Source organism: Ambystoma mexicanum, chromosome 1q (assembly GCF_040938575.1).
Source record: "Ambystoma mexicanum isolate Mex_15411 chromosome 1q, UKY_AmexF1_1, whole genome shotgun sequence".
In the NCBI taxonomy this organism is placed as follows: Eukaryota; Metazoa; Chordata; class Amphibia; order Caudata; family Ambystomatidae; genus Ambystoma; species Ambystoma mexicanum.
Window position 1 is genome coordinate 76,378,992 of NC_090922.1, and position 13,959 is coordinate 76,392,950.

At 45.3% G+C, this 13,959-nt stretch overlaps 1 protein-coding gene across 1 annotated transcript in view; it reads right to left on the reverse strand.

Moving 5' to 3' along the window:
• TCF25 (transcription factor 25) overlaps positions 1–13,959 on the reverse strand; it is a 1,148,081-nt gene that overhangs the window by 471,060 nt on the left and 663,062 nt on the right. The window contains exon 12 of the mRNA XM_069635563.1: positions 5,266–5,422. Within this exon, the coding sequence (XP_069491664.1) occupies positions 5,266–5,422 (157 nt within the window). The remainder of the gene's footprint in view (positions 1–5,265; positions 5,423–13,959) is intronic.

The window sequence follows — 13,959 nt, forward strand, 5'->3', positions numbered from 1 at the left end:
TAGCACCCGTCCCCCTCCCCATTACACAGACACGTTTTCACACATTCTCTCATCTTGCCCACCCCAGACACTGGAACGCTCTTCCGCTCTATAACTGTCTACTCTATGTTTCGTACATTGCTGAAATCTCACCTAATCCAGCAAGGTTGATCACAGGCAATCATGTCATAGCTTCATAGCATTTTACGGTTTTTATGTTATGTAAATCGCTTTGGATTAAGGCGCTCTATAAGTCTCAAATAAATACAAAATACAAATACACACTCTCCGAACACGTCTCCATACTCCTCTTCCACCTGGCTGCACAGTCCCCTGTTCTATTGGTCCTCCTGCACCACCTTTGACCTCACTCAAACATGTCTCGCTGAAGGCTAACTCTCCTGGACTTGTACAGCCCTCCCCTTCATGTCAAGAAGATTCTCTAATCTCCAATTGGGTACTCGGGTCAGCGGTTTCCCTGGGCCTTTCTAGCTTGTCTATCCCAAACTCCTCCTATCTACTCCCGTTGTGGGATGGAATTCTTCCTAGGATTCTTAATAAGGGACTTTAGTTCCTCCCACTTTTCAGCCATCATATACTTCCAGCCAGTCATGATGTTGTTTGGTCTCTGTTCCCCCTTTGCATCTAGCAAGTCACTGCCCATAGGGATTTTAGGGAGCATTCCCTGGTCTCCATATGTAGTGTGTGTGAGTAAACTGAGCTAAAACAACATGGCGCCAATGCACTGCCATTTTGGACATTCACTTCCATTACCGCAATGAAAGCCTATGTTTTTGTGGGGTCCGGAAGTAAACGTGCATTTCTGCAGCAGAGGCAAGGTCACATAATGTCAGCTGAACTAACTGTGGATAATAGTTGTTGTATTGTCTGTCGAAGGACGAGTAAGAAAGCGAGTCGAAGCATTCTGCAGGTGCAGTGATAAGGGGTACTGGGAAAGAAGGCAAGGGAGAGAAGCTGGGTTTTTCCACTTCTAGCTGGAATTTTCCACTCTTGGATTCTCATGCCGATTGTCTGCTCTTCGGCCAAGGGTAGTATGGTTATCATTGAGGGGCGGGAATTCCCCCCATAAAGAGAAGAGGTATTCCTCTTGTGAAGACAGATAGAACTGGATCTCCTGGGTGATGCAGACCCCGTTCCTACGAGTAATCTCTCTGCCTAACAGCTCTGGGACTAAGCAGTGTTGTGCTGGCCGAGATGAAGGGGTCTTCTGCAACCATTCTAATGGTGATGTTCTTTTTCTATGTTTATATATAATTGACTATATATATTGTGTGTATGTATGTAGGATTTTATCTAACCAGTGGTTTATGTGTGATTTGTTGCCTATCTGAGTCCAATAACTTGTTTTGTTAGGGGCTAGGGGGATGTAATTTTGAGGTCCTTATAAGTGGCCCAGTAAAATCAAGACACGCTACAGCTGTGCTCCTCCACTGTAGCGAGTATGAGGACCCTATGGCGGGTGCTGGGTCTCCCATTTAGATCGTGGTTGGATGATGGTAGTCCATTTTTAACAGGGTATCCATTTCTTTCCTTCTGGTCCGGGCCACATTTTGGATGCTGGACCCAGGAGTACTACGGTCCTTGTAGTCCTTGTTCACGTTACAGTGCTGCTTTCTAGGATCCAAAAGCCATTTCAGTGTTATGAAGTGGATGGCGCATGCCAGTAGTTGTAGTTTCTGGGTCTCGTATTGGAACACTAGGTTGCTTTGAATGCCATCACTCTGAGAAACCACATGAACGGTTAGAGAAAGAGACCTGGCCAGGACCGAGGCTGATAAGGCATGAGGACAGGAAAACTGGTACCAATACACACACGACTCATGCAAAGCAAGGCACCAGAGATGGGTGTCCATCACAGCTTCCTCAAACGACCTCTGGGGTAGGACAGGCAATGGCATCGCCCTGATAGAACAGCTACCACAGCTTAAGAGGTGGGCATTGGGTCCCCATGACAGGGTCATATTCCTGACCCCGTCACAACCATCAATTATGTTTCAATGCTGAATAAACTGTATATCTTGTAATCCATGCCCTTGACATGTTTATTGAATATTTCCTTCACAAAGTGTATTAGAACGGACCCCAACCTACAGTGTGTGTTGGAAGTTTACATTTCTCTAAATTCTCATGGCACATGGCATGGGATAGTGGATCTAGGGTTTGTGTACTACGAGTAAGTCCCCTATCTTGCACTGGACACTTCTGGTGGAGTGAAAAGTGGCCTGCATGCCAAACCAAACTATTGAATGATGCATCCGGTGGTGGTTTTGGGAGACTAACCTGGCTACCCCCGCACTCCGTCCCCAATCCGGGACAAGGGGTAGTCACATGTCACAAATCACAATCTGAATGTCACATAGCCTCGTAGGGCAGTTACTGTTATTTTCTCCCCTGCCCCCCCTCCTTTTTTATCTTGTGGCGCCTGGAAACACTTTTGATGTATAGGCACCATACAAATGACCAATAAATAAATAACTATAGACAGGCTAAAGGGCACCTTTAGGGGAAGGGGTCTATCGGGGAGTAGAGACCACATATGGGAACAGGGAGATCAGACTCGTCCTAACAACAAAGCACAGTATTTTTGCTTCAAATGAAGCAGCTCTAGTTACCCCTTTAACGGATGCGAGGAATGGTGTTCACGCAGAACCAGCAGTGCCTGCACACTTGCCTCCCTTTGCAAAGATACAGAAATCTAGTCTAAATCTACAGAAGGAAAGAGTGGGTCCTGAATTAAAAAGGCAAACTCACATCCATCCATTCATTCATTCATCCTCTCCTGTACATTTCAGAACAGATAGGCTAAGGGAATCTACACCTTGGGAATGGTTAGGATGTGACAACCAGAGAGAAGACCACCCAAAAGGAGGGAATAGCCAGTCCCAAGTCCCACATTAGAACTGGAATCCATCCTCTGTGATGAAGTCCATCAGCAACACCCAAGCCCAACTTGCTAAGGAGAAGCACCAGAGTTCCCCCTTACACCAGAGAGGTTGGAAAGAAGGGCCAGGGTGGGACAGGCAGAGCGAGGTCCACCCAAAGGAAAGTCTGTTCCAATCCCAGTTCCATATCAGGGCAGTAAGCCATTGTAGGGGGTGGGGGTTGCAGGGGCGGAGCCAAACAGCCAATTTGTGTTCCCAGCTAGCACACATGAAGCCCTTTTCACCAGAGAAAAATTGTAAAAAACATAAGGGCACAAAGCCCCAGTTGTGTGTTTGGGGTAGGAGCTGAAGAACGAAAAGTAGGTGCAGAAGCTGTTTTGGTGAAGGCTGGAAGAGAGTGAATAGTGCGTCAGGTCATGACTCTCAGGGAGAAATGTGGAACCCTCAGGTGTAGGGTGAGGGAGTTGGGCGGCGGTCAGTCCCTACCTTCCTGGGTGTGCATTATAAAGGTCTGCTGGTACCGCTGTTCCTTCAACAATTCCTGTCTTTTTTTATAACCGCAACTCCCAAAATGCACCTGGGTGCAACCAAGAAAACCCAGGCCGGAACCAGTGGAATGGAATTGAGAACAGGCTGGGATTATTCCTACCAAACAGAGATGAGACCCAACACCTGGCCTACTAACCCCAGATGGACCACATAGGAATGGTGGGTAACCAGACAACCAACTGAGTGAGAAGGGACTGCAGGTGAGCAGGAGGGACACAGAAATCCTCCTCAAACCTAATTGGAAACAAAACATACCAGCATAAGATGTTTACCTGCAGGGAATTGCAGTTGCTTGCCCATGATGCATCTTTTCTGGCAGTAATTCTGCAGCAGCTTGGTGATTACCGCGGCCAGTGGTCTCAACGCTCACAAAGAAGCAGTAGCAGGCAATTTGGGAATGATGCATTTTCCCTTACCTTACAGCAAGTATATTCTGGGGTGCAATCACTCTAAAGGGGCCCATTGCTGCTAGTTTTCCCTTGGGTTTCAGGTGGCATACCTCCGCCAGACCCTTAGCTGACATAAAAGGTGATCACAGCTTTGGGGTTTCTGCCACCCTGACAATCTTGGGGGGTCTTGCCCAGAGATTAGCTGGGAGTCCCATGGTGGCCTTAATCGCTTACGACCTCCGGCCTGCATTAGGGACTGGGTGATGGGAGCTGGCTGTTAAGATCTCCACAATCCCATCCCCCAGCCTACAACAATCGATTTTGTCACATGTGTTTGTAAAAGGAGTTGCTGTTTTACATACTATGTAAGTCTTCCCACTGCTTGACACATGTCTGGAGGATGCTGAAATAGTGAATCACAAGATTGACAGTGTGCTAGGAGTGATCCAGTCCAATATATTCAAACCTCAAGGAGTAAGGGTCAGAGGAGGAAAAAGCCCTCCAGGGGAAATGCAGTATCTGAACATGGTCTCTAAGGACACAAACACAGCAAGCCTAGAGAAAACAAAAATGTTTGGTGCAAAAGTGTAGCTGCCCATGCAATGCTCAAGTAATAAACACAGAGGAAATTAAAAGACTGGCAGCTGGCGCAAGGGGCATCCATGTAGGAATTACCCTTCTGGAGGATTCAGAGGGGCACAGTCACAGATGCACCGAGCACCATTTTTAATTCAATTCTGCAGCACAACATCCTCCGGGGTCCCATCCATCCATTCCCAGTTATGGAATCCCATTGTTATGGAAGAAAGGGGAGAAGACTTAGAAGTATGATGTGACATGTTACAGCTAAACACGCACAAAGCATGCACAGATCAAAGAAAAAAACCTATCGGACTGAAAATTTCAAAGCATTTGTTTAAACAGCATTCAACAGAAAACTGAACTGAGTTGAGTGCGGAGAGGTTTTGCCTATAATGGGGAATAACTACACACACCTTGAGGAATATAAGTGCTGTCCAGATTACCCAGTGCTTTGGATTTAGGAGGCTGACAAAAGCAAGTCCAAACAAAGATTAAGTGATATGTCTCAGAGAAAAAGCAAAGTACCTCCCTGAAACAAAGCATCTCCCTAAAACAACAGATCTATAAAGCCCTATGATTACTGTCAGAATTTATCAAAGACAACTTTAATCATAAGCATGGGTATTCTGCACAAGGAAGGAATCACACCTTCAGCAATGATAAACAACAGATGTGATCAGAAAACATGATGCCAATATGTACTTTTCAGTGCTTTGCATACCTTCAAGGACTTTCATGGCTTTGTAAGAAGATGAAAATATTGGGAAAAACCCCACAAGAAAAGTCGTCATATTGTCATTACTGAAACACCTCTTTTACACTATTCATTTTTAAATGGAGATGTTTACAGAAAGAGTACTCACCGCCAGGGAACATGATGAGTGCATTCTGTATTAGGTGAGCCGCTTTGGCATGTGCATCTGCGAGTTCAGCCTCCGCCAGTTCTTCCTGACTGATCAAAAAGTATGCAAGCGCAACTGAGAAGGCAAAGTTAGGGAGCTGGGACAGATTGCGGTGGCTCTAGGAAAACCAAAAACATGTATTACGTATCAGACTAAAATTATATGAATCAAAAGTACAGAATCAGAATTTGATGAATATACAATGTTTCCAAACATAAACCATTTTGGTCTGGAACTAGGGGGCAACATTAATAGGGTTGGAATGTCCTTCTAGGACATCACAATATACATTAAAGACAATGAGATACATACTCAAATGTATCGCAAGCCAGCAGAGATCAACTCCAATTTGCATGCGACTAGCTGTCACCAAAGAAGTACAAACAATATACCCATGGGTCAAATAATAAGGACATGAAGGAATTGCAGTGAATCACAGATAGCAGAAACAGAAATTACTCGGGTACGAAATAGATTTAAAGATAGAGGTTGCAGTAGGGTTACCATTGGTGTAGTGACCAAGAAAACCTAGAAAGGACCTAATCTGCATTAATCAATCACTGAAAAAGGCTAAAGATTTAGCAAACAAAGAAGTAAAATGTATTACATGTAACAGTACTGAGAGTTATAAGCCATTTAACAAACTTAACAAGCACTAGTATTTATTAAACATAATAGAGTCAAGATGGTTCCAGGGCAAGCGCTCTTAGGACGATTTCTTTTTTGAAATGACAAGTTTGCTAGGTTGACTTTGTAGATATTTTACTGTCACATCATGTTACAAACGTTGGTCTTTTTGACATTGCGGTAGGTTTTGCCGTTCTGTGTTCATCAGACCTTCCAAGATGACCATAGGCCCGTCTTGATATTCCTTGAGCAGCGGTTCAGTTTCTACACGTTCATCCCCAACGTTGCCGGTTGGTCATGTGACGGCATTTATGGGCCCGAGAGTATTGGCTCAGTGCGTTGCTACTCCTAGTCCAGACGCTTCGTAAGTTATCGCCATCTAGGGATATCTGTTGTTTCCTACCTCCGATCATCTGTCTGACCTCTCTTTCTTTATGGGCTTCAGGTTCGACTGTTCCGAGCTCCGAAACTTCTCTGGCTCGGCCCCTTGAGATTCTCTCACTTTGCTCTTCAGAACTCTGTTTTCGGCTCGTACCACTGTTCCACTTGTGACTGGCTCACAAAGGCCATTCTTCGATATCTACCCGATTCCATCCTTACGGTACCAAGTATTCCCTTGTTTACGATACCCCGCGATTATTCCTGACTATATTAGACTAATTCCCTTGTTTAGGAATCATTTCCTCTTTCCGCAGCTATCTGTACCACAGAAGGAAGAAAGTCTGATAAATCTACGTTAAGACCCCTGGAGTTGATCCTAGGTGGGTGGTTTTTCTCTGGGGTTCTGTTCTGCTTGCTTTCCCAAACACCCTTCTTACCTGTCCTTTCTCGTCTACAGAGCGCCTTCCCAGCGGAACTCGGAAATCTGCTACTGAAGGCAAACTCCGGCTGCATTCCCGCTCCTGAAGAAATAGATACATCAGAATTTCCATGTCGCTGCACAGCGTTTTTTCCCCCTAGAGGGTTTCCCTGTGAGTACTGTCCCCTCTGCTCCTGGTTATTCTACCCAGACAGAGGGTGACAGGGCTTGTGGGGGAATTCTTACATTCATCCTTAAAACTACTTCCATCCAGGTCACTGCTGGCTATCCAGGTTAGTGAAATTTAGAGTTGATTTGCACAAATTGGTGTTTGTTTAAAATTCCACTGCTATAATCGTAACATATACTAAATATACATTGTTACATCACAAAGACACGATTATGATCCACGAATAGTTCACAGTGATTCATCCTCAGATAAAAGGTTAGGTCTGCTAATTCACAAAGCCAGTTCAGTTACACTGTTCCCAAAAAATCACCCTGCTTATTCAGCAGTGTATTGTTTCCTAATTATATAAATTACTTTCGCAGTATCTCTGACAAACAGATCTATAACAATCCAATATTGTGTCTTTAACAAGCAAGTCTAAAAACAAGCAACTGCATGCCCATGGGCTTTGTCAAGGCAATTATCTAATATGGTGATACATTCACAATGTGCATTACTGAGTAGCTCATGATAAATTCACATTAAAAGTGATCGACGAATACGTTCCTTTTTAGTTAGTCCTTGGAAAAGAGTCTTGGGTAAATTATTATTAGACCATGTCCGTATTCACATATTTTGCTTAGAAGTAGTAGCTGATTCTCCTGAAACATATATTCTCGTATCGCTTCTAGTCGTGGTGGTTCCCGTCCTATTATTTATTTTTTTAAGTGCATTCTGTCATCTTGCTGTGTATGGCAAAAGTCACATTCTGCATGTATAACCCATTTATTTAACATGGATGAAGACAATACATTAAGGATAGTCCCATTGTGTGCCGTAAGGCACCAACCCTTCGTAGTAACTTATGACCCAGTTTCATTTAGACCCCAGACCACACAGCTACTTGGCTAGATCAAGGATAGCCAATCAAGGTTTTTTTCAAATGTGGCTACTGCAATATATGCCAATATTCACTTCATAAAGGTTTTGACTAATATGAATAATCTTATAGTAAATGTTAGACACCTATCATCTGTCGTAGTACATTTGTGGTTTATGGAATTGTGTGTGTATGTACAATGTTATATATGGGCAGCTCTATTAAAGAACTACGCGTGAGGAAACAAGAACATCTCAGCATGATTAGTAACCAGGACCGAAGCTACCATTGGGCCAACATTTCAGCGAGATGTATCAAATGGACCATAAGAAGGACATTACATTTCTAGCCATAGACATTGTCAAACAATCGCCAAGAGGAGGTAACAGAAAACTGAAAATAAGAACATTGGAGGCTAGCTATATTTCCAAAATGCAGACAACTATTGGTAGTTTGAACAAGGATAACATTATTTATGATGATGCAATGGCTACCTATGAGTATGAGCCCATTACCTGAATCATTGAGTGACAAAATTGGAACAACAATCTGCAATATGAATTATGTATATTTTGATTACACAATTTGGACCTTTTTTCATATATACGTGGTTCTTAAATGTTAATATCTGTCAATATGTTGATTTACTTAGCCAGTTTTGTTTTTATTAGTAATGAATTGGATGTTCAGTTGTTCGATTATCTTGATGATGGAGAAGAATCTTGTAAATAGCATTTCACTTGTTTGTAACTGGCAATTTAGTGTGATAGAATATCTTACATAGCATTCTTTCAGTCGAATATTGTAATTATGTAAGAAATTCCTATTCATGAGTATATAAATAGAACTTACTAGGTTCATCAAATATTATTAATACAATTAACAAAATCAGTATAGGTATGTAAGATTGAAGATTAAGATGGCTACTTTAGAGTAGACTGTGCTAAATTATAGATCACACGTTTACAAATTAGTTTTAGATTAAAAAGGAATACTTAAATATTTTGAATACTTCGATTGTGGGGTAATAACTTACTCTGGTATAATTTGTTATCCCGATTTGATGCAGGGTTACCATTCTTTCATTTGTTTCCATATGACATCACACGCATTGCGTGATGACATTATTTATACTACAAGAACCTAACTTAAACAAAATGGCAACTGTGCGAACACACAGTATGACAGCATTTGCTACTATTTGCGGACTACGGCTGGATATAGACAGCTTAGATATATTTATGAAACTATACTAAGTTACAAATAGGTCTGGGGACTCGCCACTTGAACTTACAACTCATCTTAGTCTGTTATATTTTTTCTAGAAATCGAAGGTGAAACAATGAGGAAAATATTTTGAAATATAATGAACACAATGTTTTAAGAAAGCAAGAAATAGTAGAAGTAGGTGAGTCTCTTACTCTAGTATTATGGACATACAACCTTTTCTTGACAGAGGATGCAAGTCTAATCAAAGAAAAATGGAATTTAAAATGGATAGAAGTGGAAGCATATGGTTTGGAATGTGTAGTGTTTAGAATTTCAGTGAATACAGTTGAGCTATTAAGCTATGAACAAATATGGAGACTCAAATATATCACTGCACACCTTCATTTTACTAGTGATCCCTTTCTTACCTCATGTGTTACCTTATATGTAATCGAATCAGTATACATGAAAATGCTTTAAAGAATCTCGTGAAATCGTTTATTAATATAAAAATCCATAAACCAGCGCAAACCATACAAATACACACAGTTCAATATAAAAATACAGTTAATAGGAGCAGGGTAAAAAATGCACAGTCCAGACTAATAACATACAATTTACGAAAACATGATGAAACAAGCAGCAATATAAAACCTTGCATCGGGACAGGAAGAGAAGAACAAGTTACTCTCTTACCTGTTAAGGTTCTTTCGATGGGATGGCCTGACGACATATTCCATATCTATGACAGTAATCACCACATCTGTGCTGCTTCAGAAAATCTTTCGGCGTCTGCGTCCTGCGTCGATGACGTCGATACGCTGTCCTCGAGGGCCTCTGTCGAGCCGACGTCACCGGATGTTAGAAGTAGGACGCACAACGCCCGTAGGCTCAGTTGTAGTTTTTTCCCAGAATGTGTGGCACCAATCTCCTACCAGTATGACCACAGAAAGCTTTGCGGAAACGTAAGCTGCAAACGCAAAAGAAATTCTGTAGCGGAGTAGGCAGGGAGGGAGCGATATGGAATACATCGTCGGACCATCCCATCGAAAGAACATTATCAGGTAAGAGAGTAACTTATTCTTCGAGGGGATTGGGTCCTCCGACATATTCCATATCTATGACAGACGCCCAAAGCAGTACCAACGTAAGGAGGTGGGAAAAGAATTTAGAATATACAAGTTTAGAATGCCCAATCAAATTGCAGAGTAAAGGACCGCCTCGCCAAAAGCCAGATCCTGCCCATGGATAGAATCTAGGAGTAGTGACGTAAAAAAGTATGGACCGAAGCCCAGGTGGCTACATCACAGATGTTACGAATAGGAACACCCCTCTGCAGGGCTGTAGAGGCAGCCATACCCCTAGTAGAATGGGCCATAAGCCTACCGGTCCTTACCCCCTTTCCTGAGATACGCTGCCACCACCACATGAGCTTGGTGAAAACCCTCGGGGCGGAGGTGGCGGAGGTCAATCCGAACAGCAAGACCCGAAACTGAAAGTGCGAGCCGCCAACCGCGAACCTCAGGTACTTCTTGTGCTTGGGATGGATCGGCACATGAAAGTAAGCGTCCTTGAGGTCGAGAGACACCAACCAGTCCTGAAGTTGAAGGGCCTGGAGGACTTGAGAAAGAGTAACCATCTTCCTGAGGAGCTTGTTCAAACCGCGCAAGTCCATGATGGGTCTCAATCCCCAGTCTTTTTTCGGGATCAAAAAATAAGGGGAATACCATCCCTTGTTCCTCTCTGCTACAGGCACCAGTTCTATGGCGCCTTTCTCCAGCAGAGCTTGTATTTCCTGCGGAAGGAGCAGATCTGGACTCTTCAAAGAGAGATTCCCTGGTGGATTGTCGTGAGGACTCTGCCGAAAGGGAAGACAGTAGCCGTGGGCTACTCCAGAACCCACACATCTGAAGTAATGGCACGCCATTCTACAAGATGCTGCGCCAGCCTTCCCCCAACCAGCGAACCATGACTGAGCTGAAGCGGCTGCGGCAGTGCCGGAGGGCAAAGAGGCAACTGCCCGAGCAGCCTTGGCACCTCGAGTACCTTGTTTTCCACCTCTGGCACTCCTACTGTGGCCCCTTTGACTTGCAGCTCCTCTCGATTTACTAAAGGACGAGTAATAACGAAAGGAAGCTCCCCTCCATTGCTGTCCCCTAGGACGAAAAGGCGTAGGTTGGCGAACTGCAGCGCTTAACGACTTCGCTGCAGCTTTGGAGGTCTGCAACCTCTCAAGGCTCTCGTCAGCCTTGCTGCCAAAAAGATGTTCATCATCAAAGGGCATGTTGAGGAGCTGGGCTTGCACATCAGGAGCAAACCCCGACTTCCGCAACCACGCAAACCTGCGTATTACGGTGCTCGCCGCCATGGACCGGCTGACACAATCTGCCATGTCCAGACCCGACTGAACAGAATCACACATGGCATCCTTGCCATACTGGACAATAGCAAGAAAACCATCCCGTTCCTCCCCTTCCGGAATATGTTAAGCCGCTAAGGAAATACAGTTCCACAGAGTGTGCGTGAAACATGACAAGGCACATACGGAGTTGGCTGCCTGAAGAGCCATACCCCCTGAAGAAAACACTTTCTTTGCCCAACCATCAAAACGCTTGTCGTCCCTATCAGGAGGGATGGTAGGATACCACGCCTGCTTTGCTGGGGCCGTAGCCGACTGCACCACCAAACTCTCCGGAGTGGGGTGCATGGTTAAGTAGCAGGGGTCGCTACTGGCTGGACGGTATTTTCGCGGCAAAGACTTGCTCACTGCTGGGAGACTCTCCGGGGCAGTCCAAGCCGCTGCCACCGTTCTTTGCAAGGCCATATGGAATGGCAGTACCGGGTCAGTCGGTGGACCTTGGTCGAGGATATCCGTCAGGTCATCCTGCAAAAAATCCACTGGTGGCGCAGACCACCCCAAGTAATCCGTGACCCTTGACATAAGGCACGGGTACGAGGACTCGGCATGGGTGCCAGGCTCAGGCCTACAGAACTCCACCTCCAGAGAGGTGTCCAGACCGCTGGCGTCGTGCAGTGACTGACGCAGGTCCTCAATCTGGCTATGACCAGATATAATCTCGTCTGGTACCGTGTCAGGAACCAACCTATCTTCAGAACCCTCATCCACCTCAGAAATATAATCCAGAGGCAGGAATGTGGGCACAGAATAAGGGATAAAGACATTTTTTGCCTTGGCCAGAGCCTTTCTAGGGGGTTCCACCGTGCCACGGGGTACCTCTGACAAAACAGCCTCGAAAGGCGTTGGAGCGTGGCGCCGACAGCATCGACACCGTCCTCGAAGGCGGAGCCCCGAGCGTGTGATTCGACAGCCTGGGTGCCGATGGCGTCGACGGCTTCCTCGGAGGCGGAGCCTCGGGAGAGTCCCTCGACGACCTCGGCACCAAAGGCGTCGATGTCTTCTTCTTCGAAGACTTCACAGGCTCTGACGGTCTCGAGGGCGTCGAGGACCGGGCATGACTAGAACGATTCCCCTTGTCCGAGCGGGACCTCTCTCGCGAATCGTGCCGACCACCCGAGCCTGAAGACGTACGAGCAGTGTCTCTAGTACGGTCACGGCCGACCCTCTTAGAGGCGCGGATGGACCGGAGCCCTGCGATTCAAAAATCGCCAACATCTCCTTACGGAAGGAAGCCCATTCCAGGAGTCGAATGCTTGGTGGGACAAGCAACCCGCCGACGGGTGGCGTCCTCAGAAGAGGACCGTGAAGGCGACCAATGACAGCGCTTCCGTGAGTGCCTCGAAGAGGCAGAGGAATGGCGTGACCTACTCTGGGACCGAGATCTCCCGGACCGACGACGACAACAATGCGGAGAGTCGCCCCTCGAATCGTCCGTCGAAAGCCCAGAGGACCTGGGCTTACGAGCCTTGGTCACCTTACCTACAGAAAGCTTCTTCTTACGCTCCAGCAAGGCCTTCGAAGTAAGCGACTGGCAGTCCACACAGTCATCCGTGTTGTGGTCCTCACCGAGGCACCAGAGGCAAGCAACGTGCGAATCCGTCAACGACATCTTGGACCCGCAGTCCCGACACTTCTTAAAACCCAGCCCCGGGGTAGAAGAAGACTAAGACATCATGTCATATTTTTCACAAACGAACAGGTTCGAAGAACCGAAAGAACAGAACTCAGAAGAGCCGAGATGCGCCGAGATCTCCGAAACGAACACGTTCGCGGAAAAAAACAGAACTGAGGCTACGGGTGTCATGCGTCCTACTTATAACATCCGGTGACGTCGGCTCGACGGAGGCCCTCGAGGACAGCGTATCGACGTCATTGACGCAGGACGCAGACGCCGAAAGATTTTCCGAAGCAGCACAGCTGTGGTGATTACTGTCATAGATATGGAATACGTCGGAGGACCCAATCCCCTTAAAGGGTTAACATTTGATATGAAACAATTTATGTTAGATTGTCCACAAAGCATTTTGTTCTATTCCATGCATTCCTCAAATATTCTGACAGGCCCAGGCAATAATCAGGGGTTCAGTGTGCAACAAGAACATAAGCTCAGACGGCACTGAGTAAAATTAGCTTCTTTCACGAGTGGGATAATGGTTAATTTCCTGATGTCAAGATAACACGAGCAAAACAAGACAAAGTGTACAAGATCTTCTTTCACAGCACCACAACCTGGACAAGCAAAACTCTGCTCATACCCCTGCCAATTTTTCTTTGTATCTCTCAAAAGCAGTAAATTATCTAAAAATACTTTTAACTCAGTGCTTGTCTTGAAAAAGCCTAGTGGGAGAAACACATTGATATTTTATTCATATCGCGCTCATACACAAGTGTTTCAAAGCGCGGCGAGGCAAGGGAGGGGAACGAGGAAGTACAAAACAACGATCTTACTAGGCCCAGTGACATTGAGAACGTGCAACTACATGCGAGAGGGGAAGGGGGCGAAGTGGCAAGTGCTGAGCAAAGAATACAGATAATACATATAAATAATAAAT